This window comes from Balaenoptera acutorostrata, chromosome 10, assembly GCF_949987535.1.
Source record: "Balaenoptera acutorostrata chromosome 10, mBalAcu1.1, whole genome shotgun sequence".
Taxonomy (NCBI): domain Eukaryota; kingdom Metazoa; phylum Chordata; class Mammalia; order Artiodactyla; family Balaenopteridae; genus Balaenoptera; species Balaenoptera acutorostrata.
Genome location: NC_080073.1, coordinates 27,567,023 through 27,590,227, shown reverse-complemented (window position 1 = coordinate 27,590,227; position 23,205 = coordinate 27,567,023). Strand labels below are relative to the sequence as shown.

At 42.0% G+C, this 23,205-nt stretch overlaps 1 protein-coding gene across 14 annotated transcripts in view; it reads right to left on the bottom strand.

Moving 5' to 3' along the window:
* The window catches only part of CADPS (calcium dependent secretion activator), a 482,411-nt gene that overhangs the window by 169,658 nt on the left and 289,548 nt on the right, over positions 1-23,205 (bottom strand). For all 14 annotated transcript variants that reach the window (XM_057554533.1, XM_057554534.1, XM_057554535.1 and 11 more), the window contains exons 8-9: positions 18,769-18,908; positions 9,054-9,120 (exon numbers count right to left, since the gene is read on the bottom strand). In XM_057554533.1, the coding sequence (XP_057410516.1) occupies positions 9,054-9,120; positions 18,769-18,908 (207 nt within the window). The remainder of the gene's footprint in view (positions 1-9,053; positions 9,121-18,768; positions 18,909-23,205) is intronic.

Below are 23,205 nucleotides of genomic sequence, written 5' to 3'. Positions count from 1 at the left end.
TGGGGCCCCATCCCAGCTCTCAGAAGCTGTCATATATATAACTCAGAGTCTTCATCTGTATTTTACCTGTGTCTTATTGTGGCTGGAGGATTAATCGAGCAGTGAAGGGCTTTTCACACAGTGTGTGACACTCACCTAGCAAATACTCAATTTATGCATTTACGTAGGCAGTTTCCATGCATTTGGCACTAACGTCCTAATACAAAGTAGCTGAGTAGGTGTATTTGCTTACTAGATTATAAATCCTTTGAAGGCATGCCTAGGGAGTCATATACCTTGGTTATATTCACCTTGCCATGAGCAAAATCTACCATGTAACGGGCATTCACTAATTGAGTCTGATTGGTTCTAGAAAAATGAGTATGTACCATCCAATAAAGAGGTTTTCTCCCTCCCAAATTTACATCTGTTACTCCAATCCACTACTGATCCCACGGACAACCTATACCCCACATCTCCTGGCATGATAGTGAACACAGATATTGCTGGAACAGTTCTGCAATGATTTTTTACCTCTCTGGCAACATGGAGATGATATAGTTCGTTAATATGATGATTAGCCAAATAGACGGTTGCAGACACTTACTTGAGATCAGAGAAATATCACAACAGAAGGCTGTTATTTCAAGATTCAGGCATTTACTATTATTACATGCTTGGGGCTTTCTGACTTTTCCTTTTTCTATTTCAGGTCCTTGCTTCTTGGAGCACTGTATGTTGCTGCCCCCTTCTGGTGATACTGTTGAAGTTGTTCCAGACAAACTTGGGGCTCAGAAAAACTCGAATTGGTTTATTAGGACCATTTTAATCTGGAATTTGGCAACTTATTTTAGGAAAAAAAGGAGGAGGGAAGAAATGATTTGTTTTTGAATATTTCTAATTATTGCAAGGTTGGAGGGAGCCTCAGATTTTCTAGAGAGCTTGAAGTGTGAGGGAATAGCAAGGGTCTGGGAGCTGCTAAACTGTTTTAAGCCCTGACCTTCCGGAGTCTGCTGCATGGAGAGAGCGTGCCTGAGGGGGGAAGTCGGCTTAGAGGAAAGCACAGTCAACAGATGGTAGAGAGAGAGAGACTGAGTCTTGATGACTTTGTTTAAGCTCTGGACCTAGCCATGCCAGCAAACTCTTTAGTTAATTAGTAATTTAATTAACTAACCAATATAATTCTTCCTCTTCTAAAACTTAAGTTAATTCGGGTTGATTGTTGTCATTTACAAACAGAATATAAATGCAAATGCCCTTTAGGGCAATTGTGAAGTTGAGTGGGAAGAATGAACATTCATTCAGTTATAAATCATTCGCCTATAAACCATTCATTATATGTCTTGCAATTCACTTTCATAGTTAATATTTTTTCTGGGTGACAACTGTTGTATTATAGGGTGTTTTATATTATCAGACAATATTTGATCTCATTCAGATTTAGATTTTTTTGAAAACTGGAACGGTCAGAATTTGGGTGCATTATATTATCTCTAGGGAATCCGAAACAGGTTATGATTTGGGGACCACATTGTCTCTAACTGATGCAAGGTGTGTGAGTTCTAGGACACTGTATCTAGGACATTGTATAAACCTCCTTGAGCACAGTGCCATCTCAGTGCTTGGTGTCCTGGAAGACACCTGGAATCAGAAGACCTATGTTAGGTTTCACACAGGCTGCCTATGAGCCATTGACCTTGGGCAAGTCATTTAACCATCCTCAGTCTCAGTTTCCTCCAGTGCGAAATAGGGATAAGACTTGTTCTTAGCACAGTACAGAAATCTTTGGGGCATAGGAGAAAAATATTTTAGAATAAAAAGATGATAGAGGTGAGGCTTTCTAACCTGGTCTGGATGATGAGTTGGCTTCTTCCACTCCTCCCCTCCCACACCCAAGGTGGGGAGCTCAGGGTGGAGCTCGTGGAATTGGCACCTTCATCATTAACATTGGTTTGGTCGCCGTTCCTAATAACGGTAATCAACATATTTGCTCCTTACCACGGCCCCTGAGGTTTAGAATGAGTTTACCCAGCAATGTCTTGACTCAGGGTGCTGGGGACCCATTTCTCCTTAATCCTTGTGTTAGGGTCTGCAGCCATGTTCACAGGGCATATACTGGGATTTCAAGGAACACGGCTGAGAGGCTTTGTCATGCCATTTGCACATAATCATCTGTTTAGCTACTCTGATGCTCAGTTCCTTGGAGAACATAAACTCTGAGAGAGTGTGGTCGAAAAGGAATGGGAGACTTCAGTTTAAAAGGGACAATGACCTCCGAGGCAGTGTTTCTCCAAAGGTGGTCACTGGACCCCCTGCATCAGTATCTCCTGGGCTGCTTGTGAAGCATACAGATTCCTGAGCTCCATCTCAGAGTCTTCTGTGCATCAGACGCTTCTGGATGGTCCTTAGGATCTGCATTCTATTTATTTAGTTAGTTATTTTTAGGCTGCGCCCTACGGCATGTGGGATCTTAGCTCCCCGACCAGGGGTCAAACCCGTGCCCCCTGCGTTGGGAGCACGGAGTCTTAACCACTGGACCGCCAGGGAAGTCCCTCTGCATTTTAAAAAACACCCAGTGCAGGCAGTCAGGGCCATACTTGGAGAACACTGTGTAGGAACACTGAAGTCTCTGGCACAGAAACACCCTGCAACTGCTTCATTCCCTTCAGAGCTGGTAGGGCAGACTCCAGCCACATCCATCATCATTTTAGCCTCAATCCTTAAACATGGGAATTGCTGCTTTGGCTCAACACCCCTCTAAGGGTGGCCTTTGTCCCTGGTTAGTAGGAAGCCCATTTATAACCTATCTTTGGTTCCCCAAGGTTAGTAGCTCTAAAAGGAAATCTCCCTAAGAGAGAATTTAATAGTTTTGCATTATAGACAGAAATGTAGACTCTGTGTGTGTGTGTGTGTGTGAGAGAGAGAGAGACAGAGAGAGAGACAGACAGACAGACAGACAGACAGACAGACAGACAGCCGGGGTGGGAGGGGAGATGAACTTTGAGGAGACTGGTGTTGGATGTGTTCTCCTTAGGCTTTTCAAACAATTTTCCTTGTATTAAATCTAATGGAATTCATAATCATGTTGGAAATTATGTGTTACCAGCTCTCTATAAAAAACACTCCATGAGACCCAGCGCCTGAATGGAAAGGCACATTCAGTAAGTCAGTTGGGTAGATGTGCCTCCTTTGTGGTGGTTTCACACTGTCCCACAGAGATTCCTCTGAGGCTGCTGGGGGGTTGGGGGCAGGATGGGGAGAATCTGCTTTCTTCCCCAGCTCCCTCACCCTTCCCCACATTTGACCAGCCTGGTTCTCCTGTTTTCACTTTTGCATTTTGCGTTTCAGTGGAAGGGTGTGGTGGCTAAAAGAAACTGAAAATCATTTGTACTTAAGACTGGATTCAACACTGCATGCAGCTGCTGGGCACCTATGGTCACTGCTTGAGTTGCCATCTTTCTCTTCAAGCAACTGGGGATATTTTTGCTTTCCCTGAATTGGGCCAGGACTGAGGGCCTTGAACTTCTCTCCTGCAACTCTGTTGGCATTGGGGTTGTTTCAAAGGGCTTAAGTTGTTCTTTATCATTTTGATAGAGTGCCTGTAAGTGTGATCACTTAAACAGCAGAGATGAAAAATTGAGAAGCATCTAAAAGTGATGCAGTATTTTCTAGGTAGGCCACCAAAATTGCTTGTAGACATTGTTGTAGTGAACAGGACAAAAATGGAAACAGAAGATCTGAATTTTCTTCCTGGCTCCCCCATTACCTTTGTGATGGTGGGGCTGTCATATCACCTCTGCAGGCCACAGAAGGTGTTAATGGAGACTTTGGATTTAGGCTGAAACACAAGGTTTAATTTGGGGGATGCATGTCCCCAGTGTACCTCAAGGGCTCTTTAAAGATAGTGAGAATCACATGTACATGAAACCTCTCATGAAATCCTTGCAGGAAAAATGCCGAGCTTTATACAGGCTTTGGATGCCCTTTTCTGATTTTCAGAAGTGAGCACATAGCTTGCTTCGTAGCTACTGAGTGCTTCTTATCTTCTCTTGGTAGAAGGCTCAGTGTGAAGGCCCTAAAACGTCTGTGTTCCAGTCACACGGCCTAGAACAATCATTCTCTTCTTTTGGGTTCAGTATATATTGTATAGACATGGCTTCACTAATATTCTCAGCACAATTCCTCTTTTTTTTTCTGAAGAGTTTTTTTCTCCCCTAAAATCTCTCCCAAAGTAAGAGGTCAGCGACATCTCCTAAGTACTTCATCATTTCAAATATTGTCAGAGAAAAGTCTTGTGTCCAGTAACTGGCTACCTCAGTGGGAGGAGAGACTCCATATTACATGACAAGGCCACTTACCCCACTTCCTCTTGGAAGGTGTCACCAGCCACTCTCTAGGTCACACAATCTTTCCTTTCTCAGAACCACTTGAAGCATTGCCTGGGCTCTTTTTCTCTCTCTTCCTTTTCCTTCTTTCTTCCACTATTCCACTAAATGCTTCCTGAATGGCCATGCCAGACACTGAGCTGGAGGATGTGTTTTTGTGTGTGTGTGTGGGGGGCGGTGGGGGGGGGGTAAAGAGGGAAGCACAGCTAGATGAATTGGAAACAGAACTGACCCTGAAATAGCACATGGTCTACTGAGGGATGCCAGACCACAAGTGATTCTAAGGGAGGCTGCTCTGCCAGGTGAGAAGCATGCAAAGGGGAGAATCACCCATAATCCAGCGCTGCCTCTTTTGATGTATCTTTTTTTTTTTATTCCAGCGTCTGAAATCTTCATCTTAAATCTTTTTTTTTCCTTTTTAACATCTTTATTGGAGTATAACTGCTTTACAATGGTGTGTTAGTTTCTGCTTTATAACAAAGTCAATCAGCTATACATATACATATATCCCCATATCTCTTCCCTCTTGCGTCTCCCTCCCTCCCACCCTCCCTATCCCACCCCTCTAGGTGGTCACAAAGCATCGAGCTGATCTCCCTGTGCTATGTGGCTGCTTCCCACTAGCTATCGATTTTACATTTGGTAGTGTATATATGTCCATGCCACTCTCTTTGTCCCAGCTTATCCTTCCCCCTCCCCATGTCCTCAAGTCCATTGTCTAGTAGGTCTGTGTCTTTATTCTCATCCTGCCCCTAGGTTCTTCATAACCATTATTATTATTATTATTATTTTAGATTCCATATGTATGTGTTAGCATACAGTATTTCTTTTTCTCTTTCTGGCTTACTTCACTCTGTATGACAGTCTCTAGGTCCATCCACCTCACTACAAGTAACTCAATTTCATTTTTTTTATGGCTGAGTAATATTCCATTGTATATATGTGCCACATCTTCTGTATCCATTCATCTGTCAGTGGACATTTAGGTTGTTTCCATGTCCTGGCTATTGTAAATAGAGCTGCAATGAACATCGGGGTGCATGTGTCTTTTTGAATTATGGTTTTCTCAGGGTATATGCCCAGTAGTGGGATTGCTGGGTCGTATGGTAGTTCTATTTTTAGTTTTTTAAGGAACCTCCATACTGTTCTCCATAGTGGCTGTATCAATTTACATTCCCACCAACAGTGCAAGAGGGTTCCCTTTTCTCCACACCCTCTCCAGCATTTACTGTTTGTAGATTTTTTGATGATGGCCATTCTGACTGGTGTGAGGTGATACCTCATTGTACTTTTGATTTGCATTTCACTAATGATTAGTGATGTTGAGCATCCTTTCATGTGTTTGTTGGCAATCTGTATATCTTCTTTGGAGAAATGTCTATTTAGGTCTTCTGCCCATTTTTGGATTGGGTTGTTTGTTTTTTTGATATTGAGCTGCAGGAGCTGCTTGTAAATTGTGGAGATTAATCCCTTGTCAGTTGCTTCATTTGCAAATATTTTCTCCCATTCTGAGGGTTGTCTTTTGGTCTTGTTTATGGTTTCCTTTGCTGTGCAAAAGCTTTTAAGTTTCATTAGGTCCCATTTGTTTATTTTTGTTTTTATTTCCATTTCTCTAGGAGGTGGGTCAAAAAGGATCTTGCTGTGATTTATGTCATAGAGTGTTCTGCCTATGTTTTCCTCTAAGAGTTTGATAGTGTCTGGCCTTACATTTAGGTCTTTAATTCATTTAGAGTTTTTTTTTTGTGTATGGTGTTAGGGAGTGTTCTAATTTCATTCTTTTAAATGTAGCTGTCCAGTTTTCCCAGCACCACTTATTGAAGAGGCTGTCTTTTCTCCATTGTATATTCTTGCCTCCTTTATCAAAAATAAGGTGACCATATGTGCGTGGGTTTATCTCTGGGCTTTCTATCCTGTTCCATTGATCTCTATTTCTGTTTTTGTGCCAGTACCATACTGTCTTGATTACTGTAGCTTTGTAGTATAGTGTGAAGTCCGGGAGCCTGATTCCTCCAGCTCCGTTTTTCTTTCTCAAGCTTGCTTTGGCTATTCGGGGTCTTTTGTGTTTCCATACAAATTGTGAAATTTTTTGTTCTAGTTCTGTGAAAAATGTCATTGGTAGTTTGATAGGGATTGCACTGAATCTGTAGATTGTTTTGGGTAGTATAGTCATTTTCACAATGCTGATTCTTCCAATCCAGGAACATGGTATATCTCTCCATCTGTTTGTATCATCTTTAATTTCTTTCTTCAGTGTCTTGTAGTTTTCTGCATACAGGTCTTTTGTCCCCTTAGGTAGGTTTATTCCTAGGTATTTTTTTTTAATGTGTCTTGTCTCTTCACTTACATGCTCTCTTTAGGGTAGATATCAGCTGTTTTTGCCTGCTCAGCATCCATTTCTTTTTCTGGTAATGGCATGCTGATTTTGCACTGGAGACAGCTCAGTGGCACTGTGAATCAAAGCACCATGGTCTGCCCCTCTGAAAAGCTGGTGTGACACAAGCTGGACCAATCCAATTCCCTCTCTCAGATTTGGTCCTCAAGTGGAGACACAAAGATAGAAAACGGTCAGAGCTGATTTTGTCTTACAGCCATGTCAATGACACTGGCCATGGTTCCCACCACCTGGATTTCTGGAACTACTCTGGGTACTAGCTTTTTTTTTTTTTTTTTTTTTTTTAAAGTATTTGTTTATTTATTTTATTTTATGGCTGTGTTGGGTCTTCGTTTCTGTGCGAGGGCTTTCTCTAGTTGTGGCAAGTGGGGACCACTCTTCATCGCGGTGCGCGGGCCTCTCACTATCGCGGCCTCTCTTGTTGTGGAGCACAGGCTCCAGACGCACAGGCTCAGTAATTGTGGCTCACGGGCCCAGCTGCTCCACGGCACGTGGGATCTTCCCAGACCAGGGCTCGAACCCGTGTCCCCTGCATTGGCAGGCAGACTCTCAACCACTGCGCCACCAGGGAAGCCCTGGGTACTAGCTTTTATCACCAATCCTATGAACTACCACAAGAGCCTTCCAATACACTTTTTTTTAAACCTTACTTACCTTGAGTCTGTTTCTGCTATTTGCCTATAAAGAACTGTAAGAGATACTCTTCTGGAAGTGAGAGACCAGGTCTCCCAGTTCTTCTCTATGACCTATCAATGTATCCTTCACAAAATAGGTACTCAATAAATGTTGGTTAGCTGATATTCTGAGGAAATATATCTCAGGATGAAATGTCTTCCATCACTTAGCTGTGGCTTATTTGGATGGTTGGGAATAATTCCAAAGTTTTCCTTTGGTTAATTTATTTTAAGGTTTTGTTGCACCCCATAGTGATCATGAAAGCAAAGATTACCTCTTGCTTCTAGCCAGACAGATGCTGTTTGCCTTAGAGACACAGTAGACGCTTGAGTAGATCCATAGAAGGTCTAGCCTTAGAAGCTCAGGGTTGGTGGAACTTTCAAGGCCATTTAGACTAAGAGGTAGCTGCTTTTATTGTGAGATTTCAGAATCGGTAGTGCTCAAAATACTAGTCAATGCTCAGAGCCAACACAATAACCCAGTAAACACCTTTAGTCACTAAATTACAAGTTGACTCACTTTGTGACATCTTTCAGAGTACAGAATAAATTAACTTTTGGCGAATTGAATTATAGTTCACATGCTCTGGTGGAGCTTGCAAATTAAAAAAAGGCAATGACAAATTCCTTTTTAAACTGAAAAATCCTGATGCAAAAAGCAAACAAACCAAAAAAGGAGGGGGGGGGGGCGTGGAGATTTTCAAGGACATGCATTACTATTTCTGGAATCTTTTTTTCTTAAAGATACACTGAAGAGGGCAATAATATTATTTATATATTACTGATGTATTATTAACATCAGTATCTATATCTACACCTGCATCTTTATACACAGAGATGTACCCTGCTGCATGGTTAATAACAGTCCCAGCTGGGGAAGCCCAAAGTACCTCAAAAAGGAAAATTCCACAGGTATTAGAATCTGAGCTATATGTGCATTCATGAAACAATGTCTACAATGACTGTGTTCAAAAACAAAAAAGCAAGTTGATGAACAACATGAAGAGTTTGATTATTTAAAAAAAGCCTATGTGGAAAGATATATTTAGATGGTTAAACATAATTATAGGGGGTCTGGAAGCCTCAGACATCAAGAAGACTGGAATGTTCTTCCACAGGGGATTCAAAATCAAACTTATTAAACAATGAAAAAGATGGAAAAAGTCCAACTAAATTCTGGCTTTTCTCATAATGACTACCTTAGTGCTTTTAGAAACAGCAGATTCTTCTAAAATAATGTTAGTGTCCCTATTGCCCTAATCAGGCACACACTTGCTCCCTCCCTGGGTTCCTGCATCGCTGGCAGGGGTGGGAGTTTACTGCTCCCACATTTCATATATATTTCTGTATTGTTAGAATTAAAAAATAATGAGCATGCATTACTTTTTAGAACCTGAAAGTGATGTAAAAAGGAAAAACAGCAGAAGGGAGTGCTCTGGGTACTGGAAATGTTCTGTATCCCTCTGAACGGTGGTTGCATGCATATATAATATATGGAGATTCACTGAGTTAAACACTTGAGCTTTGTGCACTTAAGGTAAATTATATCAAAAACATTAATTAATCCTATCGAACCTTTAAAAATAATGGCTCTTAAGACTGATATTAGAGTTGAAGAGTTACCTGCACTAAGACAAAAAATCTTTTCTTCCATCTCTTCCAGACATTCTTACCGATGGCCCATAAATACCTGAAGGAAAGCAGAAAGACCAGAGATGCATTAATGCTTGAGCTAGTGAACTGTTTAATTCGCTTCACCATGAAGCTGGGTGCTCACAAACAAGGAGATTCACGGGGCTCAGGAACAGATAGCAGACTCTGGAGCTGTGTGGTTGACGATAAGGAAGAGCAGCAAGCAGGGTTTATTTTGGCTGATAGGAGGAATTGTGGCCCACCATCAGACTTGACTTAGAACCTTGACTGATTCCAGGGAACACCTGGGAACATGTTACATTGTACCTTAATTTGTTTATGTGCTAAACGTCTTACAGGTAGGGAAACTCCTGAAAGCTGTTGCACAGGAGAGAAAAAAAAGCGTGCTAAATCTCACAACTCCAACTCTTTCACCTCTTGTCAAGTCTCTTTCAGGAAAACCTTTAGTAAACAAAGCAAACCTTGTTTGCTTTTGCTGTGATTCCGGCAAATGTAGTTACGTTACAGAAAGGAAGTTTCAAGTCGGCATAGAAAGTCCTCCCTACACACATCCCCCTCCCCGAATTGCTCTTCTGTTGATGGAAATTAATCTTTATGCAGAAAAAATTTAGTTAAAGGAGGGTTGAGAACAACAAAGGCACACTTCAAAGCTGTCTGGAGATTTTATGATCAGTGTTACTAATTCATTCATGAATTACCCCATTGGCCTGATGGATTGATACACATCGAACTGGTATTGATCAAGGAAGAGAGGCTGGTGGTTTTCAAGCTCTATTGGACCAAGTGAAGAGAGATCTGATCATACTCAAACACAATCAAATCCTCGAGTTCCAAAACTGGCTTTATGTGCTATCAAAAACCAACTGGACAACTTCCAAATCCCCACTTCACTTGGAATCAGACACAACTTCCACTTTGGAACACAATGAAGAATGCACCTAATTAAAATGTACACTGTTTGACAAATTTCAGGGGCTCGTAGGAGTGGCTGGTGGCCGAAGTACTCAGACCTTCATGCCAGGAACCTGAGTCTTGCGGGTCCTTTTGCTTCCTCATGCTGATTCTTCAATTACCAAGTGCACTTGATTTTTACCTCCTGCAAAGTTCCTTACTTTGCTCACACCTCCACTCTTTCAGTCCCAGCACACATTTTATGGCCACGGTAAACCACAGACGAAACTCTTAATCGGTTTCACCAGAATGAGTTTCATCCTCCTCTTGGCTGTGGGACGGATCCTACCATCTGCATGTATGAATTTCCCTGCTGAAACGCCTTCAGTGAGTCTCCCCCGCTGACACGAGAGGAGCCCGCAACTTTGACCACTCATCTTGCACTTCCATGATTTATCCCAGATTGGTCCATCTACTGTATGATTTACTTGCCTTTTTTCTTTAAATTGACTTATCTAACATGAATAAATTTATTTTGAAAGGAAACTTTACACTGTAGCTTTGATATACTAATTTTATATTATATAACGCACATTAAAATACATAAGTAACTGTTTAACTAATATACGCTTGTTTGTATACCACTAAACAATTTTGTGTACCATCAGTGGTAAGAACAGACCCAGGGAAACCTTAGCCTATAGAAACAAAATGGAGCATCTTGACCTGGCCTAAAAATGACTTCGTTTGCCAGCTATGCGTCACTCTCTAAATTTAGCTTCTGTGCCTTATATTATTGGTAATTCCTCACCACACCCTAAAGTTGCACACCCCCATAACTTTGCACATGTTATGGTGCCTGGAATGCCTTCTCCCTGCTCCTTATGTTAGAATTCATATTCTTCCTACGTTTGAATCCTTACCGTGATGTCATCACCTCCTGGGCCCTGCAGATAATTCTGCTGGTAGTTACAATGATCACACTGCTATAATTTATTTATTTTCATATGTATTGTTTCTATTGGATTGTGAGTTCCTTGAAGGAAGGAAACTTGTTCTCTTTTCCTAAATTTTCCTTTCTAAATTCCTAGCACAGCATTTGATGTATGGTAGGTGGTCAGTATACATTTGCTATATTTCAGTTAGTTCTGAATGCCTTGGGAAACTAGAGCCATCTTTATCAAACTTTCTGCTGAGAGTTGCAAACATTGCATAGAGACATGCACTCCACCGCCGAGTTCTCTGAGTTTGTTTGTTTTTTTCTCCCAAAATATATCCCATCTATTTCTACCTCCACTGCTACTCCCCATTCAAGCTACCATCATGTCTACCCAGACCACAGCAAGAGGCTCCTCTCGGGTCTCCCTGCTTTCACTCTAACTCTTTTCATTACATGGCAGACAGAGTGAGCTTTTAATGGGCAAATTAGATCAGGAATACACTCAATCTAAATAAGGATGTGAAACTATGGAAGGGTTTTAAGCAGGGGAGTGACACAATTATGTTTCTATTTAAGATTATCCCAGTGGCTGCTGAGTGGTTAATGCACTGTAGATGGAAAAGGCAAGAGAGGAGGCAGGGACACCAGTGAGATGGTTACAGTGGTGCAGACCACAGAGAGAGGATGGCGGCTGGACTGAGGCTGAGGCCGTGGAAGTGGCTGGACAGCTGGTAAGTGCATCAGCCCCGAGCCCAACGTGGTCAGCTCTGGTTACGTGGATTACCTAGCTGCCCTGGACGGTGCTCTTAACCTTCTTGAAATAATATATAAGTGTATCCATGGCAGAAATGGACATAACAGGAACCCTCAGCCAGGTCTAAGGAGAGACAGGGTTATCGGTCTGTACCGATTAAGAGTATAGTGTTCCAATTCTAGTGGTTAATCTGAGATGTTGGACAAGATGCTTCACCACTCGGTGCTCTGGAAAACAGGGCCAGGAATGGTCCCTCTCTTGCAGGGTGGTTGTGGAGATTAAATGAGATGATGCCTGTGAAGTATAAGCACGAGGCATGGCAGGAAGTAGATGCACAATAAATATCAGCCTTATTATAAAACATCTTTGAGTACAGAGGTAAGCATATTGTTACGAGTAGATATTAATAGCTAAATATGTGACAAGAAATCTCCTTGGACATATGTACATTGGGAAATAGATGAATTAAAAGATAAATAAAGACAATGGGTGAAAAATTTTCTATTTGTAGTAATGCCTAGTAAGGTTGTAACTCTCATACTTTTCTGGCCGCTACTACCAATTTTTCTTACTTCTTAACTTGAATCCACATAAAGAGATTCAAAACAACAAACACAGCTCCGACCTCTGAAGTGTTTATAGTTTTAACTGATGAGAATGGAAGTAGGAAAAGGAGTTCACATGAACCCACAGAATGTAATTCATATGGTATCATTAATTTTTTCCCTCATAATAAAAATACTAGCTACTGCTCGTGAAGTCTTACTAGTCCTCCGTGCTGTGCCAGGTACTTTATGTGAATTTATTATACCCACCTGGAAGGGTTATGAGCTTGAATCTGGAGCTTACGTTGCTTAAGCTTATGTTGCTTACGTTCCTGTATGACCTTGGGCAAGTTACTAAACTTATCTCTACCTCAGTTTTCTCATCTGTACAATGGGGACAGTAATAATGGTACCTACTTCAAGTGTTGCTGTGAGGATTAAAGAAGTTAATGAAACATAAAGTGCTTAGAACAATATCTGGCACAAAGTAAGCAATTATTACTCGGTGTGTCATTATGTTATCACTCCTATTTTATAGCTGAGGAAACTGAAGTTCAGAAAGGTCAAGTAATTTCTCTAGGGTGCCAAGCTGGTGAAGGACATAGCCAGAATTTACACCCAGAACACTCTGGTTCCAGAGGGCCCTCTTCAGCATGCTATTCTTCCTCTTATAGATGACAAACTTTGGTTTCTTTATTGAACTAAGAACATGAATGGCTATTCCAATCAAACAGAGAGGACTTGTGGTTGAAGCCTTCTGAATGGGAAAGCTGAGTGGAATCAGAGGAAAATGAACAATCCTCCTTTGGAAAGTATCATTTGGTTTGCATGAAAGAAGGCTTTCCCTCTGAGGCTTCCTCAGAATTTATTGCTAATTTGGCACATACCAGATGTCAAGACCAAGAAAAATTGAGGGCTACAATGTACAGTTTCTGTCTAGTCAGCTGTGGCTCTATATTTTCTTAGGTTGAAACACGCTCATTAAGCAGAATGAAAAGTACCTGGAGCAGATGGAATTGTCATTGTAGACATACAGGTGGCTTCCCCCCTCCAGTTCTTCATTCCATAGACAGATCTACCTGTGTGGGCATTAGTGACCCTCAGCTACCTCTTCAGGCCATCCAGATATTTGGAAATCTGGATTTATGAATAGATAATCAACATTCTAGTACAGTGAGCCAAAGTTTAGCTGAGGGGTTACATCTCAAACTCAAGGTGGAAATACCTAGGTGGGAATTCTGGGTCCTTAGGTCCTTAGGCTTAGCTGCCCCATGCCTCAGTTTAATCAGCTGTAAAATGGGGATAGCATAGGATCTACTTCATTTGGTTGTTGTGAGGACAGATGGAGATGATGCATGTCAAGTTGCTAGCACAGTAACTGGCCCCTAGTAAGTGCTCACTGGACCTAACTCTATGCTCCCTGCAAGAAATGCACTTTAAATCTAAAGACACAAAGAGGCAAAAAATAAAAGGAAGGGAAAGGAATTACGATGCCAACATTGGTTTTTAAAAAATCTGGAGTGGTTATATTTATTATTACCGTCACACAAAATAAATTTCAGGACCAAGAATATTACCAGGGATAAAGGAGATCATTTTATAATGATAAAAGGGTCCATTCATCAAGAAGACACAGTAATCTTAAATGTTTATGCATCTAATAACGGAGCTTCAAAATATATGATGCAAAGATGGACAGAACTCTTAAGTAGAAACAAACAAATTCACAATTAAAGTCAGATTTCAATACCTCAATCTCAATAATTTGCAGAAAATCAGTAAAGATTTAGAAGATTTAAACAACACTATCAACTAACTTGGTTTAATTGATCTAATTATAGAAAATAAGCCAACAGGAAATAAAGTGGAGTCCTAAATATACTGAATTAGGTCAGTCTAGATAGTTCTGTTTGAGAGTCTGTGTCAATATGAGTGGTGTCTTGGGGACTTATGGGGAAGGGAGAGGAGTGTGATGGTTTTGAAAACAAGTCTAGAGCAATGGCACAGCTAAGAAGGTGGAAGAGGAAAGGGGATTTTAAGAAACATGGGTAACTATTTTGTCATTCATTTTGAAAGATGTTTTCATTGCGTATATAGACTTGAGTACATTAAAGGTGTTGCTCCTCTGTCTTCTCACTTGCAATGCTTCTAACAAGAACTGTTTTGTTCTTTTGTGTGTAACATTTCTTAGTTCTCTGGCTGCTTTTATGATTTTCTCTTTATCACTGGTTATTAGCTTTATACTTACACTGTACCTTGCTGTAATTTTTTTCATGTTTCTTAAACATGGGTTTGTTGAACTTTTTGGATGTAAGTTTTATAGCTTTTATTAAATTAAAAATATTCAGCCAAAAAAAAAAAAAAAAGCATGGCTAAGACTTATAAGCTGCGGTTCACTGAATGAATTCCAAGTGGAGCCATGGGAAGCTCTGTATTTTATTCATGTTTCAGGTCCTCAGTTGATTTCTTTCATTTCAAATGGAAAGAAATAACACAATTCTAGACCTGGCTCTGATGCTTACTCTGACTTGGGCAAGTGTGTTCACCACTCTAATCCTCAGTTTCCTTATTCGTAGAGATTCATTCATTCACATTCATTTATGCAACAACTAATTTATTGGACTTTTACTACATGTCAGGCCCTGTACTAGCCTCTTCGAACAAAGAAGGCAGATGCCCCTGCTGACAAGGAACTCAAAGTCCAGTGGGGAAGACAGACAACAAAATAATAAATGAAGAAATAGCTGGTATGTGAGATGACTGTAAGTGCTCTGGTGAAAACAAAGCAGAGTAAGAGACAGACAGAGGACACAGATGGGCCAGGAAAGGCATTCTGATAAGGTACAGAGACACACAGAAATCAAGGGGAGCCATGTGGACCTCTGGGTGGGGGAGAAGGGGCATCCAAGGCAGAGGAAACAGTGGGGACAAGGGCCCTGCAGTGGGGGTACACACGAAGTCTTCAGGGAAGAGCAAGGAGGCCAGGGAGGCTAGAGCCGTGATCAAGGTCAGATAGTAGTGGTGTCCTTATTAGATAGGGCCTTGTTGCCACAGAGACAACACTGACTTTTATTTTGAACGAGATGGGGAATCACTGGAGATTTTCTAGCATTCAAGTGGCAGGATCTGACTTGTGTTTAAAAAAAAAATTACTCTGGCTTCAGGGTGGGAAAGAGCCTATAGGGGGCAAGGACAGCAGCGGGGGGACTGCTGACAAGACAAGTGCAACAGGTAAAAGCTGAGAGGGAGAATGAGGGTGTGGAGGTGGTGATGAGAGGTTGAACTCTAGATTTACGTTGAAGGTGGAGTGACGAGAACTTGATGATGGATGAGATGAAGGGTGAGAGAGAGAGAAAAGTGTCACATGACGCTGAGGATGTTGGTCTGAGCAACTGGGTGAAGGGAGAGGCCATTTATTAAGATGGAGGGATAATAATAACTAATCCTTGGGAGGCTGTTTCAGGGATAAAATGACATAATGTATGTGAATGCACTTCCTGAACTTGAAAACACCATATGGGTATAAAAGATGAAAAATTAGAAAGCCACCGAGGCGCTGCTCATTCTCAGATATCCCCAATACTCATGTCTTAAGGCCAAAAGCCAGTGTTGATTTTCTCACTGACATTTTTCTATTCAATAAAGTTATTCTGAATGGCTCAGTGGCTTATTCCAGGAACCACAATCCAGCAACAAGGAGTAATTCACAGTAATTATGAGGTTTCCTTTAGGTTTTAATAAACATCGAAGTAGACACAATTTATAACCTCAGAGTTGATTCTTAAAAATTCCTTTCTCTCTCTCATTCTGTAAGCTGTGACACTGTTCTGATATTTCTATCCTCCTTCCCCATATAATAGGGCTTCATAAAGCTATTTTATGTTTAAATGGAAAAAAAATGTAGTTCACAACATTTTTATTTTCCTTGAATCATCCCTTGGGTAGCTAAGGTTGTCCAGCCCTGATTTAGGCCACAGTGGGTCTGACAGTGTTTTTAAGGCACCCACTGTCCACCTTTCAGAGCTGCCCTAGGCCCTCCTGGTATATTTCCTGGCAGGGGTGATTTTTAGATGGCAGCCTAGTAAAATGAAATCACTGTGGAGCTTCTCAGAAGTGAGTTACAGATTTCTTCTATCATCCGTAGGGTCAAGATGGTCTGAAATATGTTAGTAATTTTACAAATGAATCAAGAGAAAAATTTCTTAATCCAGATTGGTTAGAAAAATGAAGAGAATGTGGGAAATGGGAATTTGTCCAATAAGGAAAGTAATACCTACGTCAAGTGCTTGTCGTGGGGATTAAACAAGAGAGTGTTTGTAAAACTCCTAGCACAGAGCTTCAAAGGGGCCTAGAAAGTGGGTTGAGCTACTGATCTTTTTAAGGAAGTTTCTTTAAAAAGTAGGTTTAAGGACAGATATATTCATTCATATTTCTGTTTCTCTTTTTTGTCTGCTCTACCCTCTTCACTTCGCCCTCTTTCCCTCCATCCTGCTCACTCATGCTCTCATTCCTTTAGCAAATATTTACTGAGTATTTACGAGCCAACGCTTTGCTTAAGACACAAACGCTGTTCCTGGGTGCTATAGGAACCTAACAGAATTCTCAAATCCTTTGTCTTGAAACTAGGATGTTTTTATTGCAGAGGAAGGGATATTAGGGAGAAATCCCATTTAACATTTTGGGAATATATGCCAGTAATATGATAAGAAGGAGGAAAAGCTGACCTTAGAAACATGTCACAATCATTTTCATGAGATGGTAATTGAAATGAGGCAAAGCTAGCCCCTCATCGTGGACAGCTGAAAAAGGACAGAGTGTATAGCAGGGGCCTGGCTCATTCCCCTACAGCCTTCTCACGGCCACAGGCAGAAGACCTTTGCCAAAATCCCACCTAAAACTCTAGGAATACTTTGGCCTCAAGACAATGCCATGTTCTGATGAACCTAGGGACAGGACAGGAATAAAGATGCAGACGTAGAGAATGGACTTGAGGACACGGGGAGGGGGAAGGGTAAGCTGGGATGAAGTGAGAGAGTGGCATGGACATATATACACTACCAAATGTAAAATAGATAGCTAGTGGGAAGCAGCTGCATAGCACAGGGAGATCAGCTCAGTGCTTTGTGACCACCTAGAGGGATGGGATAGGGAGGGTGGGAGGGAGACACAAGAGGGAGGAGATATGGGGATATAGGTATACGTACAGCTGATTCACTTTGTTATACAGCAGCAACTAACACAACATTGTAAAGCAATTATCCTCTAATAAAGGTGTTAAAAAAAAAAAAAAGACAATGCCATGGAAATTCTCCAAATCCAAGCCAGAGCTCAGGTTCAGCAGCCAGTCTCTAGTTGGTGGGAGACCTTTGCTTCCTTTGGAGTTCCCCATGCCCGACCCCCTCCAATACCCTCCCTAGTAAGTATCTATCTTTCACTCGAGCCTTGAGCCTTCTTTGTTCCCTAGAACTCTGAGGCACCAAGGCCAGGGCGTTGCTCCTTACTCTGACTGCATGCTGCTGTGGTGTGCTCAGCTGCTGGGATGTATACCTCCTATCCCGACCGCGCCCTCCTGAACCTCTCACGGGCTTCTGTTTAAATCTGTCTCAATCAGTGACCAGTCAGGCCCTGGTATTGGGTTTTTGAATTCCCCACATCTCTAGCACATAACCAAGCTTCAATTTTCATGTCAGTTTTATTACTTTAAGTCCTTTCACAAACACATAAGCAGAATGATAGCTGGTTGGCAAATGGTACCTGCAGAATCCTTGGAAAACAACCCATTCCCTTCCGCTGGTTAAACATTCCCCTAGTCAGAGTTAAATGGCCCAGCTCCTTTCTAAGTGGTCACATTTTCTGAGATAGTGGTGTCCAAGCAATTTAGTTTAACAGGCAATGGGGTTCAGCATATACCCACTTGCCAATAAACATTTCCTATACAAACCATTGGTTTGATCTGCAAAATAAAACTACATTTTACCTATTCTTTTTATCCTACTTGAGATTACTTAATTGGTCTTTCCTCTCAAACCTTAAGAAACTGAAGACAATCATAAAATTTCTACTCTCTGGTTAATTTAAATGTTATGCTCAACACTAAAACTGATTCAACGTGAGTTGATTGTTTGAACGTCGCCTACAGCAACTGCTTACACCTCCTGGATATGGTTGTTAATGAAGGTGTAAGTGCATGATTCAGAGAATCTGAAAGATCTGGATGCCTTTAAGGAGGTATGTGAAGCCAGTAAAACCTCTTAGACCAGAATCACCCAGCATGAGTCTAGGAAGGTTTTGAACTGTACTGGAAATTCTATTAGAAAAGGATAAGGCAATGACCCTATCCTGATGGTTTAGCAAATGCAAATACAGTAATCATAAGAATTGAGGAAGCTTATATAGTAAATATCAAAGTCAGGTATTTTAATAATCTCTCATATTTCTTTGGCTTTTCTTCCATGTCGTTCTCTGAAGATCAACTTTTATTTATTTTTATTTTTAAATATTTTAAGAAATGAATGGGGTGGGTCCAAAATTACCACTCAGAGAAGGAACACTTACCCAGAATGCTTCATGTTTTGAGGCTTATCCATTCGGACAGCAAGTTTGATTTTGAGGTCTTGATCGGGGCAGTTTTTGGAGACTGTCATTTTGTGCCACTCTGACTGTTTGGGGCTGTTGGGGGTGGGATGGAGAATAACCTGCAGGGAAAAAGGACAATCATATTAGCCAGAAAATAGGAACACTGTTATGGGCATGTTTTCATAGACGAGAAACTTGGCTGCTGAGAATTGAGGGTCTCATCCACGTCCCACAGCCAGCAGGAAGGCAGTTAAATGAAGTGGAGGCCTGGGCATCGGACTCAGATCCAAGGCTCCACCTTCCAGGGCTGGCTGGTGCCAAGCAGCCCGGCCTGAGGACCAAACTGGCATTCTTTGCTCTCTTCTCTCTCTCTCTGGCTAATTCTGTAAGAGTAGGGATCACGATTTCTGTGATCCTGCTTTTGTACTTTTCTAAAGTTCAGAAGTACTAAAACAACCCTGAACTGAGAATGCACTCCACACATTACTCTCCTCAAATAAGAAGATGGATGTATAAGAGAAAGGAGTGTCCTTCTATATTACAGAGAACATCTAGTCTACTCTTTTTTCCATTCATCAGGATTTCTTCCGCTATGTCAAGAGGAGAAATCCTTCCGAGGCTGCAGGGGAAGAGGGAAGGGACCATATTTCATGAGAAATGTGAGACTTAGAGGTGAGAAGGGATGTGCTTAGGGTCCCACATTTCAGTGTGATTTCACCTGGACTTGATGTCTTATCACACAGCACCCAACACTGTCCTGGCCCAGAGGGAAGCGCATGCAGCTTGAAGAAGGACCTGCTCTTAGGAAATGCCTTTCACCAGGGTGCTTCAGAGTCGGTGCTGTGACTTGCGTCTTCTGTCCCAGTTCTCACTGTCACAGATGCTGTAAGTGAACCCAGAAGGCAACCCACTTCTCCAGTAAATCCGCTTTTTCAGGAGGCGACGAAAGAGTTCTCACTCAGGAGCCCCATGGGGTCTAGGAAATGTGCATTCAAGGAGGAGTGAAATATTTGGAAAATCCCCTAAACGAAGGGAATGTGGACGAGATATAGGCACAACCAAAGCTGGGCCTGCTAAGATCTGTTTCCGCGGTGGCAGTGTGCCCTGCTTTGGTGCAGTGTGCCCTGCTTTGGTGCAGGCTGTCTGGTTTTTCCAGGGACAGGGAAGGCAGGCTCCTTTCCTGGGTTTCTTTCACCTCTGCAGAGGGACAGGAGGGGCTCAGAGTCTCAGGGGTGGACGTTCTAGCCTTCTAGGTGCTGTGTCGGCCTCACCGCCATCATGCAAGCTTGGCCTGTGCTTGCAGAGTAGACACACACGGCTTTCTGTGTGATTGTGGAACAAGAGCTTTGAGAAGAGGAGAAGATCATGGCAGGAAAATGAAATCAGCCCACTTGACATGCCTTGCTTGCTCTGATTTTTGACCCCTTCTGATTCCAGGCCCAGCCCTCTTTTTTCCACTAAATTTCCTCTCTTCGATGAAAAAAATATTGTATATTCTTGCTAAACCCAACATTTGAGGCTTCTCAAGGTCTAATGACATGATTAAAATACAAGAAGGCCTGATTTTTCAAACCGGAGGCTGCCAACTTTTTTTTTTTTTGATCCTGCCCTACTTCAGTAAAATATTTTTGAGCAATAAGCCAAATATCTTTAAATAGATCACTAGTAATATAAAAATATATCAATATAAATATATAAATATCAGTCAAATATATATCCATGTATCTTTTACATGATGTATGTTTACCTTGTATTAATATACTGCATTATTACATATCTCATAAAACATACACAAATATAAAAGTTTTAAAAAGATGGGCTAAAGATAAAGAACTCTATTTTTATTTTTAAAAATTCATTTATTTATTTTTTTGGCTGTGCTGCGCTGCTCACGGGATCTTAGTTCCCTGACCAGGGATCGAACCCGTGCCCCCTGCAATGGAAGTGCAGAGTCCTAACCACTGGACCGCCAGGGAATTCCCAAAAAACTCTATTTTTAAATATCTTGGTAACTGTGGTGGCTTTGTACCATTATGCGCTATAAGTTATGGTACCATATACATGTAAGGCAAGGCTCATTGTTGAGGATACCGGATGCGAATCCGTGGTTCAAGCGGACTTGTAGATAATCTCAAAACGTTTCCATTGACCTCTCATCCTGAGTGCACCCGCACTGTTTTTATCTCATGACGTGGATGGCAGAACTACTTGTTAGCAGGACTGATGTCACCTCTACCATTTTCACGTTGTTTGCCAGGCTTGCAACACCAGTATTATCTTCAGATCATAGCTCTGCTGTAATAGTCTTTTCGGCCATTTGCTCATTTTGTGAGGGTTAATTTAGTTGAAATTCTATCATAAAATGTAGCAGTTCACGTGACTGGCACTAGTGAACAGTGATATGCCTTAGGGTGCTGGAAGGAAATGAGTAAGTCAGGGTGCCACGGGGTCGTGGAGACCTCTTGTGTTATCTCTCGAGATAACACCTGTCCCTGTATGTCACCTTGTACCATGTTCCGTATCCTGAGACCCCAGACTGTGGAAGATGGAGAGGAAGGACTTGCCGATCTCAGCGTAGCTGACCTTCTCCGCTGTGCTAGTTTGGGCTGAGAGGTGGGGCTGGGTCGGTGGGTGATGTGCTGGGAAACAAGGAAGGGGAGGAACTGGTAAAAGAAACCCCACCAGGGCCAGAACAGCAGCAGGTAAGGCCCAGGGCCTCCTTCTGCGTCTGCTTGCTTGGCAAAATCAAAGCGGGTGGGGCGCTCTGGGCACCCGGAGCTTGTTAACAGGCCATCCACCATGTGGATCCTGGGCGCGCTTCCCACCGGCAATATGGTGTCCATTCGCCGACACAAATGGCCGCAGCTCACGACTGGCCGCTCCACAAAGGCTTCTTCCCCGCCGTGGTCGCTCCCTGGGGACACCTCCTCTCTAGGGTGGATGGAGAGATGTCACCGCAGTCCTCCTCCATCTTCATCCCCACTCCGCCACGTGCCCGACGGGCCGGCGACTCCTTTGTAAGTGTCAGCCCCACTGAATTATTAGGGTCCTTATGGGTGCACATGAGTCCCGAGCAGTCCACACACCTCATCTGGACATTCCAGGCTGCTAGCTGAGTACTCTGTCATCTCAGCCGAGGCCCATGTGTGCTGTGCTTTGATGTGGTGATACTGATATGGGAACACAACCCATCCTCTGCAGTAAGCTGTATGTCAGCCAGCCCCAGCTTCTCTTAGTTACCTGGGTATTTGGGCAGGTCCTTCTGGGGGACGGTTTTACCCTGAGCCTTTACCTGGCTGATCCTCTCAAGCACTTAGCCTCTATGTCTCTCCTTACCTCTGCATTCCCCCGGGAAGGGGTGCCTGCTCTTCAGACTAGATTATGTCCCCTTGCTGTGTGCTTCCCAGGTGTCCTTTCTCTAGCAGGGCACTCACCACACTGCATTGTAACTTCTGGTTTTATGTCTCTATTCCTTACGTTCTGTGTGGTTAAGGATTTTTGACTGTCGTTATTCCTGTTTGCTCAGTGCATAGCGCAAATGAATGGACACAGTGGGCCCGTAACCCTATTTGATGAGTACAAGGTTGAGAGTATTGCACTGTTGTCAAGAGTGTGGAGGAAAAGAAACTCTCTCATGCCTTTTGTGAAATTATAATTGGTGTATACTCTTTAGGGGACAATTTGGTAGTATCCGTCAAAATTCAAATTTCATTCAGCAAGATACTTTTTTTGAAATTTATCCTACATATATATATATATATACACACACACACACACATATGTGCAAAGAAATAAACTCAATGTTATTCATAGAGGCATTGTTTATACAGCCAAAGACTGGAAACAATCTAAATAAATTATGATATATCTACATAGTGTATGTAGCTATGGAAACAAAAGGGAAGCCAGTATGGGCTGATACAGACTAATCTCCAAATATCCTGATATTTCAAGCAAAGTGCAGAGCAGTATGCATACAGTAACTTCCAACTGTGCTCTCTTTCTTTTTTATTTTAAGAGGGATATATACAAATATGCTTGTATATGCTATGCTTGTACATGCATAGAATATTTCGGGAAGAATGCCCAGTAAATTGAAAACAAGGTTTTTCTCTGGGAAAAGATACTCAAGTCAGTTGGGTGGGATCATTAGTTTTCACTACATACCCATTTTGATTATCTTTTACTATATGCATGAGTTATTTTTTCAGTTCAAAGGTTAACAAAAAGGAAACATAAAAATAAAAATGGAACAAACTAAATACTGTTGGGTGAATGAATACAGCACCAGAATCTTGAATGTGGCTATGTCCTCCTAAACTTGGGAAAAATCAGCACGTAGAAACACTTTTCCAAGGGGTCCAAGGGATCACTTTAAAAAAGAGCACTTCTGTCCCCCAGCCGCTGTCTGTGGAG